The sequence below is a fragment of the Triturus cristatus genome, chromosome 10 (assembly GCF_964204655.1).
Source record: "Triturus cristatus chromosome 10, aTriCri1.1, whole genome shotgun sequence".
Classification (NCBI taxonomy): domain Eukaryota; kingdom Metazoa; phylum Chordata; class Amphibia; order Caudata; family Salamandridae; genus Triturus; species Triturus cristatus.
This window is the reverse complement of record NC_140593.1, coordinates 616,663,851-616,682,813: the sequence shown is the minus strand read 5'-3', so window position 1 is coordinate 616,682,813 and position 18,963 is coordinate 616,663,851. Positions and strand designations below refer to the sequence as shown.

Genomic DNA, 18,963 nt, shown 5'->3' with positions numbered 1-18,963 from the left:
AGTGTTGGACGGATTTATTCAAGTTCCTGAAATAGAAAGAGTTGCGGAGTGACACGCAAATTTCTTTATTGAATGAAAAGTATATTGAGGGATAAAGTGACCGAGAGGCATCCGGCGCTTTAGTTAGTTAGGTGCAACGATTATCGTCCTGAGGATGGTCTCGTGGATAAGATCTTATTTGAGACCGAAACATTGACGCTACTACACCGTTTTTGTTTACATAGTTATCAGTGGAAACATAATGAATTGAACAAAAACTATGAATTGATTGTAATGTATGGTTGATTACATGTACTGTCCATACTGGGGAACAAAAGGTGTAAGATACTACTGTGTATGTTATATGAATTAAGACAGTAGTTTGTGTGTTGCCATATGTGATATGATTAATGAATACTTTTCCATGTTCGTTTGATTAAAAATTATTGCATATCAAGATTGATTGATTTCAAGATAAAAATAACTATTTATTAATGGAAACTCTTCGAGTTCTGAGAAATTTTGTTCACTAGTGTGACGACTCCTAAATAATGAGTTAAAGCTGAATGATTCCTCAAGGATCATTGATGTTCGTGTTAATGTACCAAATTGTGCATTCCCACACCAAGCACTGTTCATGTTCCAAACGTCAGGATGCAGTGGGGAGAACTAACTGCACTAGTGCAAATAAATATTGAATAGCAAAAGTTATAATAACTATCTTGAACAGTTGTTCAAAGGGCGGTTTCTAGGAGCAGAAATGTGATATTGAACAACTATTCTTCATGTTGTTGTCTTCAGTGTTATTTCATAAAACCTGCTGCTGCACAAACCCTGGCTTTTGCAGTTAGGCCAAGGAGGGTAAAGTCCAGGAACTGTTTACTCTTGTAGCTTCTCCTTTGTTTTTAAGAACTGAAGGTTCAGGTAGATAAGTGGTAGATGAGAAACAACAAATGTCAGAACCTCACATGGCCTCAGCACCGTGAAAGTGTATTCAAGGTTTGATAGAAATCCGGTTAATGATTTTCAGCTTAACCTACATATTTATGTCAATGATGTTTAAACAGTATAAATGGATTGCACTAACTGCGTCTGGCAGAGTATACTTGGAAGCTGAAGCTTTTTATCTCTCAGGCATAAGCTTAAATAAATATACCTCAATGGCTGTGTTTGATTGCGGTCCCTCATTAATAGACAATTGTACCTGATTTGTGCATTCACTGTCCCATAGAGTCTGATAGGACAACCCTGCATCCACCTTCAGTTTGGCACATGAGAATCATCCACAGGAACTAACCCTTTGCCCTTAACAGCCTGCAACCCAGCCTGAAGTGCAACAGATCATCGCACTGAACCAGTAGACCCGAGCGCCTAAACACCAAACCACAAAATAATTCTGCAACCTTCCTGGCACACCCTCACTATATAAATCAATACAATCAGACATGATGAATCATAGCATACTCTTTACAGGAAACATCTGCACCAAACACACCGTGTTCCCCCTCTCCCTGGCGGCATCACCATTATGTCTCACACCCTTCGTCTTTTCTTGGACGAGTACCCTCAATGACCCATGACGCCATCTTTTACCTCCTCTCCATGTGCTTTTCTAAAAGGACCATCCCCACCTTGTTTCCAATCTTCCATAAACCCTGCTCCCTAACTTCCCCAAGTGCCCCTCAAGCAAGTAACTGCAACAGCACTGTTGAAATGTTTAAACTTGAGCAAGCAGAAAACTAGCGAAAGGCTCTATAACCCTCTGCTCGGCCACACAGTTATCCTTAGAGCGGTGAAGTCTCTCTATTTTGTGATAAGAGTCTCTGCTTCCCTACATGGGAAAGGCTGTCATTTTGATGCAGGCACCCAAAAAGCTACAGTAGTGGTAGCTTATCTACAGTAGTGGTAGCTTATCCTCAGTTGAGTCCTATTCACCCATCTCCATCAAGGTGATGGGCTGGAGCTTTCTTTTTAATCATGGCATTTAGACTAAGCATACACTGCCTCCAGGATGATTCACAGACCTGTGCCACAGTTAGTAGGTGACTACTGAAGTCAAGAGGAGATGGAACAAGTGACCGGGACACAGAGTGCTGGTGGTCACCCAGGAACCCAACGGGACATTGGCTGCGATTTAAACCGTATGCATGCAGAACTAGAAGAGTTTTCAGGCCTTTATGGAATTTGGCATAATTTGATTCCAAGCAGGGAGGCAGAGAAAGGAAGCTCCATTGTTTGTAGCCTTTGAATGCAGCGAAGCACCCCAAAGGTGGTTCTCTCTTGCCAGCCTGATCGAAAGACCCAAGCCAAGCTGGAAATGGAGCAGAGGTTTGATGAGGTTGACTGATGCCATGCCCCTGAGAACTTGACAATGAAAACTCCATCATAATCAAGTCTTCCGGGTTTTTTTTTACAGATTTTCTAACCCAACATACTGCTGGAGAGCAATGCGTTTGCTGTATGTATTTATTTTTACAAATGAAAAAATACAGAAAGTTCGTCCTTGTTTGAATGGCTCTCTAGTCAGACAATTACGACCGTCGGGCCGTCATCTGTGTATTTTGTCAGCATGGAGAGTAACAAAGAGATAAGATTTCCTTAAACAGATGCTGGTGTGCACATGGCAGTATTGCTATGCTAATGTATGCAGAAAGTGTGCTGTTGTTTTATATAGGCTGCTCATCGTTTATATAACTAACAAGCATCCAAGCATTAGTGTGCACTTAATGATACATAAATATGGAAATATACTAGTTGCAACTTAGGACATCATCGCGATGCCGGTGGCAATAGACAGAACCTTCGGGCCGCCCGCCGCATTACGATGCAGGCGGTCGGACCCTTGAATCGCAGGGGATGGACCAACACCTCTGACAGGATCTACTGATCCCATCGCGGTGGCTGTGGGAATCGTAATCCTGAATGCAGGTGGTGCCTGCTCATGCACCGCCGTCAGGATCACGATGCCCCTTTCTGAATGCCTTTTCATGGCAGTCCCACCGCCATGAAAAGGTAGAAGGAAATGGACTATGTGGGCCCCAAGAAGGGCCCCTCCACTCCCGTGGGCCACTGCCAAGTGGGCACATGTGGTGCCCTCCCCACACACATCCATGCACTGTGTTCCAGGCACCACATGGTTCATGGATGTTTGTAAAGTACCTTTTTCTGCTGCAGCTTGTGCTGCTGCCCTTTACTCGGAAACAGCAGAAGCTGCAGTAGAAAAAGGCCTTTTATATCGTAATAGGGCAGGCGGGACCACCAAACACATTGTCGGCCGGTCACCTGCCCGCGGCAATGGCTGACACAGATATTGTGCACACCATTTGCCCTGATCATCACTGCCCATTAGCCAATCATTCTGCTTGTGCAGACCCTGTCGTAACACATGCAGTGTTACTTCGTGTGCGCTTCCTCCAATACTGGGTCCACAGTGTGCATGAACATGTGCCCTGAAAAGGAGGATGTCTCAGGAGGATGCTGTGCTGTTCCTGGGCTGGGCTGGATTGTGGTCTGAAAACTGTAGGGCATTGTAGAAGGTGGAACTGGGCTCAATGGCCGGAAAAGGACACTGGGGTGAGAGTGTGTGTGCAACAGAGTGAGACAGAGATACAGAGAGTGCATGAACTTTAAATTTATGATTCTGTAGAGGATATAAATTACCCTAATTGCACTAGGGTCAAAACGTTGACACTCTCTCCCAGTGGGCCTGTACCCGATATCATCCCAGCCTGCCTTTTCACAGATGAATGTTCTCTGTGCATCATCAGAAAATCATGAAATGAATATTTGTAAATCCCTAAGGGACTGGCCTATCTGTAAAACTGGTGGCACTATGAACCACGACCAGTTTTACTAAGGATACCAGAATGTGTAATTGATAGGTTATTGAATTTGCCTTTTGGATTCCCCGCCTTTAGATCTGTCCTACTTCACGAGCACTTTCCTTTTTCACACTCCCCTTGGAGCAACCTCTTTCTCTATTTGGAGCATTGAATATAGTGATCTGTTATAAAAGTAACTGAATAATAAACAGTTACTATTGGAGCGATATTTTGTGCCTGTGTGTCTTTGAGGATATACTTATTTGCATTGTAAAGAAAATGGTGGTACATTAATGATACAATGATAATTCTATATGTACCGGATGCCCTTTGACTAATGAATGTTTTTCATAACTGAATTGTAGCTTTAAAGAAGTCTAGGACCATTGTTTCCTATACCAATTGTTACCCAGGTCCGTGGACAATTGTGGGTTACCCCATTATATCATAATGGGTGCTCACCATAGCACCAAGGATGCCTGGATTATGCCAGTAATGTCCACCATTATACTAGGGCCGCAGTTGTGCCAAGGCTGGAAACCAGAAGGATCAGGGATAAGACCACATATCAGTCATGGCCATTAATATGCCAGGAATAGGTGCATATAGGCCAGTCATGCTCAGAGTAGGTCTATGATGGCTGCCAGCATAGCACAACTAGGCCAAAAATACTAAAATAGTCAAGGATGACCATAATTATGCCATTGGCACTATTATGTCAGGAATGGACACAATTATGCCAAATATAACACTCTTATGATGGGGCTAGCATATATATTTGGTGGTTCTTGGCACCAGGCATAGTTTCAGAAAGCAATAGTGTTTCTTATGGGCACACACATAAATGTTGATGAATCTCTTAATTTTCTCTGGTCTGGATCATACCCTGTTCTCCTCAGGTCTTGAGCTGATCATGCATCTAACTGACACATTTTCACTCTGACTCCTGCAGTCCCGCACTTTGGTGGGTCAGCACTGATTACAGCTCAGGCTATTGCTGCCATACTTTTTTGATGGTGCACTGTTCACACATATGTTGTGACTGATAAAGGATGGACTGCAACATGGTCAATCTCCTTGTGTCTTAATTATATTGAGATTGGATACATACTGTCATGTAGTAGGTCCTATAAGCTGGCACAATGTGTATTTGAGTGTTAGTATGAGTCACTGTGATAAGTTTGGCTGGCTGTCACTCTTAGGGTCTTGAGATGATCAGTGCTGCCTTCTTTAATAGGCACCTACTTTGAAATTGATACTGGGCTTGACTTCACCTCAGAGAGCTACTTTGAAGGTACTGGCGAGCTACCAGTAGCACCCGAGCTACTCGTTGGAGACCCCTGGTGTAGATTATGAGCCTGATTACGAGTTTGGCGGTTTTTCCGCCATGCCGTGGAGGCGGCGGTTCCAAGTGCTTCATCGAGTCAAATGTCTCTCATCTGCCATATTTAGGTGTCACCACTGGCCCAGCCACCTGGCAGTGTTTCTGACAGTGGGGGACCTGCAAGGACACGGTCAGCAATTCAAAAATATGTTTTCAAATGTGTCGATGCAGGATTATACATTCAGACTAAATAAGTGTAAATTTTACACATATGCATGACACGTGAAAAATACGTCTAGTACGAGTACTTTTCCATTGCTGGAGTCCGGATCATATATGCCAAGTCTAGTCAATGGGAGAAAAGCGTGAAACTGACTTTTCTGGATTTCCATGCTGACTGGGTCATGGGCGAAGGGGTCTACCTCAGAGCCTGAAGGAAAAAGAAGGAAATGGGAGAATTTGCATCCCTTTTCCTTTGATTCCACCAACTCGAAGCAGGCGGTCTCCCCGCCACAGGGGGCTCAACGGCAAGGTACTTTGTGATCCCAACGGCTGGAACCTTGTCTGTACTGCCCTTTGACAGCTGCTTTTCCCCATGCTTCCATTGAGGCTGTCGGCAAATGGCTGGCGGAGACAGCGGTACCCAGTGGCCTTTTTTTCAACAATACGTCAACATTGTAACACAGCAGGCGGACCGCCTACTAGGTGGGCGGGGAATCTGACGCCATTTCGACGGTGGGACCCTTTCCGCCGAACTCGTAATCAGTCCCTATGTGTACCGGCTAACTCAAACCCTTACCCTCATAGACGAAGCGGACATTCTCCTCATGCGCTGGTGTGTAGCTGTCCTCTGTGGCTCTGAACTGCTGGCTGAATGGCTGGTGCTTCTTCCCATTCACTCTGTTGAACACAAGCTTGGGGACTGGTACAGGCTTGCTGGAGATTGAGAAAATGGAGAACAAAGCAATATTAAACAAGCTGTCCATTGAAAAAGTCTGCTTAAACTTCACTACCAAAGAGAAAGCACCTATAGCAAGGGAGCAGCTAAAAAACATAATGTAGCCCTACTTTGAACTATGTCCCAAACAAATAGGAGCGAGCAAGTGAAGCAAGTGACCCAGCAGTCAATGGGGTGAAGGCTCCATTGAGGGAATTCTGAAATTCTTAGGTTTGCTTCCTTCTCTATCCTGCTTTCAGTATTTTGTCCTTTTTTCTTTCCATCTTTTTTCTGTATTTGTTCTTCTTTCTCTCCGTTGTATTTTATTTTTCACCTTGCTTCCCTACTTTTTTTCACTGTTTCTCTACTTTATTTCAACGATCCTGACTTGAAAGTGCTTTCTCCTCACACAGAAAGAAATGTTACAGCCTGAGAGCAGCACAACAAGCCTTCTTCGCACACAGCAAAGGTAGTAGGAGTGCAGTTTTCCCTGACACACAACACACATTTCATGCAGGAGCACTGCAAGACACACACACACACAAAACATATATATGGTACCAGCAGCACATTACAAAACACACTCATTCGTTCAGGCAGATACAGACTGGAGTCTACCAGTCTATTTGTCTGTCTGTCTTTCATACACACGCAAACAGAATTTGGAACGGCAAAGGCCAGGTATCAACTGCATTACATGAATATATATATTTTTTTTAAATAATAATAAGGTACTCAACAAAAACCAGGGTGCAAAGGGTTAAATCCCTTCAGAGAGGTACAACAACAGTGAGGTAGTCTTGGGACTATTAGTCTAGCCACTTCATTGTGCAAAGTCTTGTATTATGCAACCAGTGATGCAGTAAAAAATATTTTTATCGGGGCGTGGTCAAGCGGGCCAATATGGTGGATATACCCGTCTAAGCTCCCAGTTCCTGGAAGCACTCTTATAATCCTGGTCTTGTAACTACAGGGGAACGAGAGACCCTGGCTGCGCCCCACCCTCTGGACCTTCCCTCTTGGGTCCGGGGGCTGCAAGTGTGGAGAGCAAGGCTGGAGCGAAGAGGAGGAGCGGACTGCACCGGGAAGAGTGCAAGATGGAAGACCAAGAAGCCAGGCCAGCCAGTAGAAAACTAAGGGCTGATGGCTCCAGCAAGGCGGACCTCGCACATGGTGTGGAGTCTGGCGGCTCTGGGTCTGTGGCTGCGGGACCAGGGGCTGGCTGCACCCGGCGCGGGTGACTGTGGGCTATGTTTTGTGGCGCTCAGGTTGGCACCTGGCTGAGTGGGGCAGCCGTCGGCCGGGGGCTCCCAGAATATCGGCCTCACTCTGGGCGTTGAATTTGGCGGCCTTGGATCTACGCTTGTACGGCCGGTGCCCAGAGTCTGACAGCCACTGGGGCCCAACTCCACCCCCGCAGGGCTGACTAGCAGGACGGTGGCAGTGGATGCACCTGCCACCACTGTAGGCACCCTGGGCTGCCCCATACATCGTAAATGCAACAGGAGAGGAACATTGAAATCCGTGTTGAAAGACTGCTCTGACTCGGAGGCAGACAAGCCAGACTCATCCAATGAGTGCACTGTGGTGCTGCCATGGTGGGGGACTCAGTCACCACACTCCACAGATCAGGAATGTACTCTGCATTGCACTATTCCGATGGTCCCCAGACCTGGTTCTCAACCACAGACAAGCACCATGGTATCCGGACTAATCAAAATTGCACCGGGTAAGGAATGAAGGAGCTACTCACTGAACTGACAACTAATTATGTTGGGAGGGCAACAGATGCTTCTGGGAGGTGTGGGAGTGTAGGATGGGGGGTTTGTTGGTGTTGGGGGGTTCAAATTGATCGCTCATAGGGTCTTCATGTTTTTGGTTGTTGCATATCTGAAGTTCATTGGCTTCAACACACACTCTAGATTAGTCAACACCCTGGGTGAGTTTCATCCACCCTTCAATACCATTAGTGGAGTACAACTCACGCTTGGTGGGCCTCCGCATCCCCTTCAGACTTAACTCACCCACCAAATGTATGAGTTTAGGATCATGTCCTGGAATGTTAATGGCCTTAATGACCGGATAAAGCGAGGAGCAGTTCACCGCTTTGCCAGGAGATATGCCGCTGATTTCCTTATGCTTCAAGAACGACACCTGCTTGGTACTAACTGTTCTATGCTGGTGCGATATGGGCACGACAGAGTATGGGGTCTCCAGGGGGTAGTCACAGAACCTTTCCCCTGGAACTTTCCAGGGTCACTTCTGACTCCTTGGGGACCTACATGGTGGTGGAGGACATGCTCGAAGGTACCCCACTTCACTTGCTAAACGTATATGTTCCACCCCTCCTGGCTAAGACTACTCTGCAAGAGTTGCACAAAGTAGTTACACAATTACCCCAGAGAACCACAATAGTGGGAGGTGACTTCAATGCTGTCATGGATCCGGCATTGTATTCTACTGGATCCCGGCAGCCGAGGCGACAGTAATCGTCTCAAAGATTGGGTGGATGGCTTGGGTCTCTGCAACGTGTAGCAAATATTGCACCCACAAGGCAGGCAGTACTCACTCTTTTCTTCAGCACACAAAACACACTCCTGCATTGACCTGCTACCCCTCCCCGCCCCCGATCTGGTCCACTCATCGGGTTTCTATACATTACCAAGGGGAATATCCCATCAAGCCCCTCTGGTGGTCTAACTCAGCTCTCCCAACTCGGGCCCTAGACCAATGTGGAGACTCAATGCCAGACACTTCACAGAGAAGAAATTCACATGGACTCTGATACACAAATTTCAAGAATTCTTAATAGATAACAAAGACTCTGCGACATCTCCTGGAGTGCTCTGGGGGCCAGTAAGGTCACCATAAGTGAGAAAAGCATGCTCCTATCTTAAAGGACAGGAGGGGGCAAAACACCAACAGGTCACATCCCTGTAGGCCATGATTGTGACCGTGGAATGATCTTACTATGACCAACCCAATGAGCTGACACTAAGACAACTGGAGGATGCACGGGTGACACTCAAGCAGGTTTCCCTTGACGAGGCCTGACAGTGTTGGTTAGCCAGACCAGATTATATGAATGGGGTGAAAGTTGATCTACTGGCAGGCAACCAAAGACCTTGCCTCTCACTTAATTACCCACATAATACAGGGCACCAAGGAACAGTTATCATGGGCCAACGATATTGCGAAGGCATTTGCTGAATATTACCAAAAACTGTATGCAGCCCAGAACAGTCCCGAAACCTCTGCGCCGCACATTGGAGACCTCCCTCTGCCTGAGCTGAGCCCTGCAGTGCCCCACTCCCTGGAGCGTCCCATCACAGTAGAGGATCTGGGGATGGCTGTGGCAGGAATACAATCTGGAAAGACCCTAAGGCCAGACGGGTACCCCATAGTATACTACTTAAGACTCTCCTCTACTCCTGAAATCCCTTCTAGACATGATCCAAGAAGCTGTGGTGAAAGGGCACTTCCCTTTGGAGCTGTACCTAGCCACATTTGTAGTGCGGCATAAACAGGGGCTTCCCCTTGAGAGATGCTCATCCAACTGACCAATAACCCTGATTAAAACTGAACTTAAAACCTATGGCACAAAACCTGGCCAACAGACTCAAACCACTCCTTACTCAGTTAGTTCATCCAGGCCAATGTGGCTTTATGCAACAAAATAGCACGCAACACTGTATCTGCAGAGTCCAAGTGGCTTTGAGCTCAGTTAACTGGGCCTTTTTGGGGGAGGTTCTAATGCAAATGAGATTTGGTCCCCGGTTTCGTTCCTACGTTTAGTTTCTATATGCACAGTAGAGAGCACATGTCAGAGTGACATCCTATCATCTTCCTTTTCTTTGCGTCGGGACACTAGACAGGCCTTCCCATTGTCCCCCTTACTATTTCTGCTAGCTGTAGAACCTTTGGTGGTCTGGGTTAGATGTCATTTACAGGGTTTGGAATTTGATGGAGGGCTGGCTGTGGAGGACCGCATTGCCCTATACGCGGATGATTACCTACTTTTCTCTCCAAACCCTCCTTGATGTGGCCCTTCCTACTCCACATGCTGACTCTATATGGTGGGACATAGTGTCAACTGGGCCAAGTCTCTCTTGGTTCCCTTGAAGGGATATGACAGTACCATGAATTGGCAGGCCCAGCTTCCCTCAGAAGACTCAGCTTCCTATATCTGTGGTCCACATAGCCCTTGAAGCGCACGTCACAGGGGCCTTAAATCTTCAGCCTCTTGAGTCCTCTCTGAGAAGGTCCTTGACTTCCTGGGCTAAACTACAACTTAACATAATGGGTAGGGTAGACTTACTTAAAATGATTTTACTTCCGTGTGTATTATACGTGACTCAGAATTTCCCTCTATGGACCCATCAAAGTTATTTCCAGGTGTTACTCTCCAAAATTAGGTATTTTATTTGAGCCAACCATCCATCATGAGTGAACTGTGATAAATGTACTCAGTCAACATATGACAGTGACTGGTAATGGCAGACATGCAATTCTATTACTGGCCCTCTCATCTAATAGTGATTAACAACTGGCTATGTGGCGGATGGGACGATTCGGCAAACTGCCTTGAAATTGAGAGAATGGGGTATGAAATCCTCGTGGGACCCCTCCATGGCGATCCAATTCCGTGAGATGTACCGGAGATCACTCAGACTGTTTTGTGGTCCTGGAGAGTGGCTTTGTGACAGGCGAGCTGGGACCACAAGATTACCCTTGAAACTCCCCTCTGGAAAGGTAGCTGGTTGCAACACACTGCGGAAACTTGAAGGGCTTGGGAAGTGGGACCTCATTGGCGTCTTGGTGTTGGGAGACATATGACATGGGTCAGATATTAAATCTTTTCAGGAATTCAAGCAGAATTTTCCCTTCACAAGTCTCAATTCTACCGGTATCTGCAGATCAGGCATGTACTACACGCACACTGTGATGCCTTAATTATGGTGCCTGACTTCAACCCTCTAGAAGCAAAACACATTATGGGCCCATGACAGAGAAAATGATTTCACTGGTCTATAAACACCTTGTCATAAATGATTCTCCCTCCCTTGACCAACTCAAGGCCCACTGGGAGATCTGGGTGGTGCCATTGGACGACCTTTACTGGAGAGATGCATGCATGTCCCCTAGAATCCTGGTAATTCCTTCCAAACTCTGGTTGATTCAATTTAATTTCCTCCATACCACATACATCACACTGGTCAAACTGCAGAGGGCTAACAAGTTCCCAGCCCCCTCATGCCGACGTTGGCAAGCAGAGGAGGCCCATTTCTTCCATGTGGTCTGGGAATGCCCATCGATTCAACAATACTGGTGGAAGATATTCAACACCGTTACTCACCTGCTGAACACAACGGTATACCCTTCCCCTAGGATTGCCTTGCTGGGAATTTTCGGTGATTTGGGGGAAACTCTGGGTGACCCAACCTTAGTGGGGATTGAAACAGTACTTGCCAAGAGAGAACCCACAATGCACTGGTTCTACCCAACGGCCCCTCCTCTGTCTACTTGGAAGATCGCCATTGACTGGTGTCCTAAACTCGAAGAGACAATCTACCAAGCCAGGGGATGCCCGTAGAAGCACACAAGGGTATGGGGGAAATGGTGGGAATACTATGTTCTTTAAGGTATGCCGGTTTGCACATCGTATTCTGCTTTGGTAATGTCGGATATGTGCTCATTCAAAACCAATGTGTTTATTAAAAAAAAAATATATATATATATATATATTTTTATTGTGACAAATTAGTCGTACAATAGTAATAACATGGAAATTGCCAACTGTGAATGCGCATTAGTCAGTTCGGTTTTACTGGGCTACATTTTTTTTCCACTGGCATGACACAAATACAAGTATCACGTAACAATTTTCTGACGCTATATAAAATCTGTAGAAAAAAAGTACAATTCAAGTGACTAGGAAAGCAGAACCCTTTATTTTTAAGTTAATACACCTGCTTTTTAGGACTTAACAAAAACAGACCGTTTTTAGGTGTGGCACAAAACGTCATTGTGTGCAATTAAATAGATACAATGTGGCCACTGAGAGAGCACTCTGGGCTAATGATCTCCATGAGTCACACGTGAAGTGCAGCCGAATACCAAAAGCATTTGTTTACCAGAACTACTAGTACAAGAAGAAAAGAAGATTTTAGAAATCCACCCAGTTGTCCCGTGTTCAACAGTTTTTGGGTTTCAAAAACTATATTTGAGAGAGAGTCGAGCAGTGCCTGTCGTAGCTGAATTTTAGATCTAGTCCTGACGAAACAAGGGCCAAGCCCGAGTTAGGCATTTGTCTCGAGCCAGGCTACAGCCTTGCCCCTGCTTGGCTTGCACACCTGAAGCCAAGAGACCTCCCTGGGATCGGTGTACGGTGGCCCGCGCAAGTCCCGCCAATTTTCTTTCATGTTTCATAATGAACGCCTTTCTTTAGAGACAGGGAGGCTGGCCTTGGGGTATTTCAGTACTGCTGAGTCACTGTGTCAGGATAAAAGCGTGGGCTGGTTCCCTGCCAATGCTCCGCCGTGATCTCTGTGTAGTCGCTCCAAACTGTTCAGTGACTGCGTAAGGCTCAGTCCACGGGATTCACTGTGTTTGCTGATTTGCCTTCCTTAGCTCTGGCCTGTCTCATACCATTTTCTGGATCAATGACTTAAGATTTTTGCTTAAAGAAGCTGCTGTTTGTTTCAGGCTGGTCGCGGGAACGCTGTCTGCACTGAACAAAGGGAGACCAGGCCATTCATCGGACCAACACAAAGGGGGAGATTTACTAAGATTTTGCACTGTGTTTGCATCACAAAAATGACGCGAAACAGCGCAAGATCTTTTTTTCCTAATTTACTTTCCAGCGCTAAACCTGTTTAGCGCTGCAAATAATGTAAAAGTAATGTGAAGCAGCGTTCTTCGCGCTACCATGCCAAGGGTGGTGCATGGGCGTTATGCATGCAACCACCCAAGGTTTCTCACGCTAAACCCAATTTACTAAATACAGTAGATTGGGTTTAGCGTGAGAAAACTGAGCCCTTTTAAACTTGGTTCAAGCATTTCTCCTTCCTTTTCGCACATTGCATGCGTGCTGCCAGGACCGGACTGGGAACCAAAACCGGCCCTGGCAAAGTGCTCGGCCGCCCCCCCTGGGGTATGGGGGTGCCGCCGAGCTCTTTGCCAGGGACGGTTTTCTGCCGTTTTTGTTACAGGGCTGATTTTGCAGCTATGCTGCAAAACCGGCCCTGTAACAACAACGGCCCCCAGGGGCCTAAAACCGGCCCCCACCGGTGCAGCGCACCGGTGGATTGCCCGGTGCCCGCTACGGCCAGTCCAGCCCTGCGTGCTGCACTGTGCAGCACGCATACAAAGTGGGAAAAGCTTTGCATCTGGTCTAGGCATGGTATTTTGTACAGGAATGGTACCCTTCCTGTACAAAACCTATGCTAGACACACACACACGCACTAGCGCTATGGCACTAAGGTGGTGCGTGGCGCAAAGCAGCTGTAATCAGCGCCAGCACAAGGGAAAGGGGAAGAGAGAGCCATATCTTTGAAAATATGGCACTCTCCTGCTCCTTCCCTGTCGCGCAACGCAGCCTTGTGGGAGACTGCGCTGCATTGCGTGGAGATTTGGTAAATCTCCCCCAAAGTATTTTGAAGACCCAAGCAAAATGATATTTTGGTGTTTGGGTCCTCCATTTCCCCCTCAACAAGAAAATGTGTTGCAAACCAGCTGCTTCTGGTGGCCTTTTGTGGTGGTGCCACAAGGCAGCTGCATGCTATGTCCTTTGTCTTTGAGCACGTGCCACTTTACAAACCTTAGATGTGGCGCCCTTTGGAAGAGGAAGGAAGTCTATCGCTCAATGGTACATAGAGTCCATTGGTGGAAACTACAGTGCCACCACCCAGTGCAGCAGGTCACAGGTGGAGGGCACAGGTACTCATTTTTAGGGACTAGGACTTTTTTTTAATCATCGGACACTTTGAGGCAGAGCAAGTGAGAGAAAGGGAGAAAGGAAGGGTACAAGAAAAATAGACAAACAGTAGCAAAGGGAAAAAGCAGAGATGGAAAAAGATCGTACAAGAGTGAAAGACAGGAGGTATTGGGTGGTGGAAGAAAGAGGCATGAGGTGGAATCAAGACTAGGCAGCCTAGATGTTCAGCAAACCCTCCACTCAACTGTGCTTGCGGGATGCACCTAAGAAAAGCTTTGGGCCTCTTTACATTCATATTTTGTATAGATTAAGCACTCCCACGGACTGGGGGGACGTTTTGGGGAATCTACTGCACATAATTAGCATGTGGGTTCATCCTGGTAATTTTCAAAGCAGCTTTTGGTTAATTTTCCCCAGCATGGTTAAAAAAAATAAAACATTGTCCTTCTCTTTGTCACTCTATAACAAGCATTGGCATAGCCAATAGGTCTCGCCTTTGGGACCTTATAAGTGTTTAGCCATGCAACAGTTGCATTACGAAATACTTATAAGGTCCCAAAAGCGAGACCTATTGGCTATGCCAAGCGGCCTTGCGGCCGCGAAAGTGAAAGTGATCGCGATTGCGATCAAATATCAAAGCGGCCTTGCGGCCGCAAAAGTTAAACTAATCGCGGTAAACCGTGGCGCGCGCACCCGCGCACATGCACTGGAGCTCTAGGCTGGCCTGGTAGCACTTTTTGGAGCCCTCTCAATAAGTCTTGCCAGACCAGCGCATGCGCTGGGTCAGGCGAGACCTAAAAAGGTGATTCAAACTCTTTAATCTGGCCATATTACTCATGCTTCTTTTGTGTGAGTCACTCTGTGACCTCAATGTTTTATGTGCATTAAAATTTTGCAAGATATGTTTTATACAGAGCAGCGTTCAAAATAGTCTGGCTTGACAGCACAGCTGTCCCCAGACAATTCTGTGAGTTTCACTAGAAAGGGGGTTAGGCACCGCCCACATGTTGTGAGCCAGAAGTTATAATTGGGCAGAAGTATGTGCTTCCACAAAAAAAGTGCTTGCCCTCTACGCTGCTGTGATCACTATGGTCTGGCTTGACATCCCAGCAGACGTACATGTATTACTGGAAAGCTGCTTTGGCTGCGCCTGCATGTTGGGAGCCAGGAATACGCGTTTTGATTGGGCAGAAGTTGAGTGCTAAAACAAAAAAATGTTCTTGCTTTCTATACAGCTGTATCATTTTGTTTATTCATCCTTCTGCCTGAGCTTGAATTTTCAGTGGACCACACATGCCACTGTAATGCTATTAAAGTGTCTTAGATAACAAGATAACTGACAGCAACACAGATGGGAGGAGGACAGTCATTAACCCACATGGATGTTTAGGTTTGGCTTGACACTGCAATTGTCACCCGACCTTTTAACCTAAAACAGTATTACAGTAATTTGCTTCCACACAAAAACATACCTATTCCCCTGCTTTTTAATTGTAATGGGTCACATTACCATACAACATTCCTTTAAAGCCAGACCTGTTTGCTCGTTTTAGGCAGTGGTGGGCCCCATTGGCTATGTTATGTGGTAGTTTTGTGGGCTTAAGTGGGACACATTTGTTAACTTCTCCTAATCATTAAACTGCGGCACCGGCACAGTGACCTAGGTAGCGGCAGACCACGTGATGATCGAATGCAAAGATCAGCACAGGCCAGGTGAATAGACCACTGGTGCTGCTTCTTGTCCGGGCACATGCTTCAGAGAATGAGTGAACTTAAATTGAAAATAAATCAGTGGAAGAGCTGTCAGTCATACAGATGGGTGCTGCACCTTCCACGCTCTGCAACCCCACCCTGGCCGCATCCCAAGACACATCTCTTGCGGCGTAGCGTGTTGCGGCCAGGTGAGGCCCACTGTAGACCAAGACTGTGTTTGAACTTGTTCCTTCTTTCTCTTATCCATGCCCGCCTGCTTGCTAAATGTGTTATACTTACCAACAGAATGCCCTCAAAAGATTACTAAGTACTTTGCAGTACATGCTACAATCAAACCAGAAGATATTGATGTGATATTGGGAGGGAAGGTGAAAACTAACCATATAGATCTGTAATGGCACAATGGCTCCATTGGTTTATAGTGTAGCACCAGTATAGCGCTTAGCAGGCGCTGAAGCACTTATCCACAAGTTGCATATTTATTTTATTTACTTGAGTTTTATATAGCGCTGGCTAGACCCCAAGGCATCAGAGCGCTTTACATGAGGAGAGTTACATAGCTTACAAATTATACATTGTTACATAAGGTACAACCGTTAAAAGTTAAATTTTTAGGTTAATGGCATGTAGATGGGAAAGGGGGTAGAGCAGGCGCGGTGCGTCCATTGGGGCGTGGGGGCGTTGCCCCCCGCCCCCGCGCTCCCGCCTGCGCCCGCAGTTCCCTCGGTGTCTCTGAACTTAGTTTACTTTAGTTCAGAGACGCTGAGGGTGGGGAGAACTGACAATGCATGTCAGTCAGCATGACGTCGGACCGTGGGCGGTCCGGCGTCATGTCGACTGACATGCATTGTCAGACAAGCCAGGGAAAGGCAGCACTGCAGCACAAGTGCGCATGAGTGGGCATGGAGAGTAATTTTTAGCCCGTGCCCAGTCATGCGTACTTGTGTTTTTACTGCCTTGCGCATGCCCATTAGGAGCCCCTCGGTCTCCTAATGGGCAGGCGGCGGGCGTAGCGTAAGCTGTGCCCTCAGCCAATCCTGGCGCTGCAGCAGCGCCAGGATTGGCTGAGGGGTTGCCACTCCAGTGCTGACGTCCGTGGTGTTCCGGTTTGAAGGGGGCAGAGGCGCCAACGCGGACCAGGAGCAGAGGCGGTCAGGTAAGTTTTCCTTTTAATTTTCATTGTATTCTCCTGTGCGACCCCCCCCACGCGTGACCCCCCCTCGCGACTGCTCACACGTTCGTTTGCATATTCTCCCGTGCGACCCCCCAGCGCGTGTTACCCCCCCACGACTGCTTACACGTTCGTTTGCTTCCTTTGCAATCATTTTACGCCCCGCCACTTTCAAATGTCACCAGCCGCCCCTGGGGTAGAGTGGAAGGGTGAGGGGAGGGAGAAATTAGCAGAGCAGTAAAAGGAATAGACAAAGCAAGCAGGTGAAGAGGAATTCAGGGGAGAGAGGAAGGGAAAGGGGAGGTAGTCAAAGAATGAAGGAGGGAAGCGGAGGTGGAGGGGGTAGGGGAGACAGCGTAGAGACGGGGAAAGTGGCTGTGTCTGACGTCCGGTTGGGTGGGACAGGGATCATTTTCAGTCCTCAGTTAAGTGTGATTCCCATATTCACGGTGGACTCTCTCAGCAGGGTTGCTGAGACTCCAGGGCATAAGATGCAGGATCCCTCCCCAACAAGGGGAGAGGAGTGCTTTGATCACGGGCACACTGAGGAATGAAGGAGGAAAGAGGGGGGGGAGAGGGTGGGATACCCAGCAGGAACACAGAGTCTGACGTCTGGCAGGGTATGGTAAGGGGATCCGTCCCATTCCACCACTAGCTGTGTCACCCATGTCGATTTATAAGACCCTCACCACCCCTACCTGGACCACTGTACACTCACACCGAATAAGCTCTTGCCAATAAACTTTGTTTGGAAAGGATATCTAGCTACTACATGGAGTTAGTCACCAAACGATATAATACATTTAGCTTCAAAATATTTCAGATTGCTTCAGGTGCCACTATATTATGGACCACTGTTTCTTGGCACTGTGGTGCTTTTAGTTCTACATGAAAAATGCTTGAAAACCTAATTTCCTATACCTGATATGCAAGGAGAGAACCTGAACCGGATGAGATACACCTGACAGGAGATCCGTGAAATATGGCTTTCTCAATGGCGCTGACGGCCAGTGGTGTACAACATAAAAGTTTTTCATAAATCATTCATTGCTTGAAACTGTAACATAAGCAATGTTTTTAAAAGAAGTAAGAAAATAAGAACCAATATTTGGAAGTCCTACCATAATGTTTATTATGTCCCTCTGCTCTTCTTTCGTAATTTTATATGTATTTTCAGAAACAAGTCAGAATAAATCTTGCTTTGCAATGGACATAATCCTCACAAAAAGACTTGGACCAGAAATAAACCCTCTCCCCGGCCAGTTCTTACAAAAGAGGGAAGCTGAGCGTTGTCCAATTTTTGGTGCTGTTACAAGTTTCACATCAGCTATTTATCTCATTATAAATCGAGAGGCTTTGCCCAGCCCTCTATTGGTTTTGCCAATCATGTTTTCTCAGCAGATGCTCGTGATGTCACGTGCAGCGCATTGGCAAAGAATGGTGTCAACAGCGGCGGCTCCTCCGCTAGGGCGAGGGAGCATCGCCCCACTGCTTTAAGAGCAGTGCAGAGGAAAAATAAAATGATAATAATGGAGCGTTATTATCATTTTATTTTTCCGTTCCTGCTTAGGTGTGGGGCGGACTGGAGTGGCCAGATCAGGGCAGGAGTGGTGAGCACACTCTAAAGTGAGCATGACGGTTTGGCCTGCTTTGTTACAGCCAGTGGAGAACATGCCCAGGCTCCCACTCGCTCTCTGAGCACCAAACCATGGCGCTCAGACCAATCACAACACTGCTGTAATGCAACGTCTTGATTGGTTCGGGGAGTCTGGCAGCCTGGGTGCTTCCTGAGTTGGAGGAGAGGCAGCGGAAGCTACCAGCAGGTACGTTTTCTTTGGGTTTTTTTCCTACCCCCCCCCCCCCCCCCTTCACCCCCGCAACCATTGCCTACCAGCCACCACTGGGTGTCTAATCTGAAGAAAGACAATGCCATAATATACTGTGTCACTAAAATCTCATATGTACCATGAGTACATGTGACACACTGACGTATCTCGGACACTCCTCGATTCTGTGCGTGAACAGTTCATCCCATCTATGTTTTTCCTTTGCATTTGGGTATCTGTAGTCCTGTTTTCTGG

At 46.8% G+C, this 18,963-nt stretch overlaps 1 protein-coding gene across 1 annotated transcript in view; it reads right to left on the bottom strand.

Moving 5' to 3' along the window:
- MCRIP2 (MAPK regulated corepressor interacting protein 2) overlaps positions 1-18,963 on the bottom strand; it is a 145,273-nt gene that overhangs the window by 65,944 nt on the left and 60,366 nt on the right. Inside the window, exon 3 of the mRNA XM_085632147.1 lies at positions 5,924-6,060. Coding sequence (XP_085488273.1) covers positions 5,924-6,060 — 137 coding nt within the window. The remainder of the gene's footprint in view (positions 1-5,923; positions 6,061-18,963) is intronic.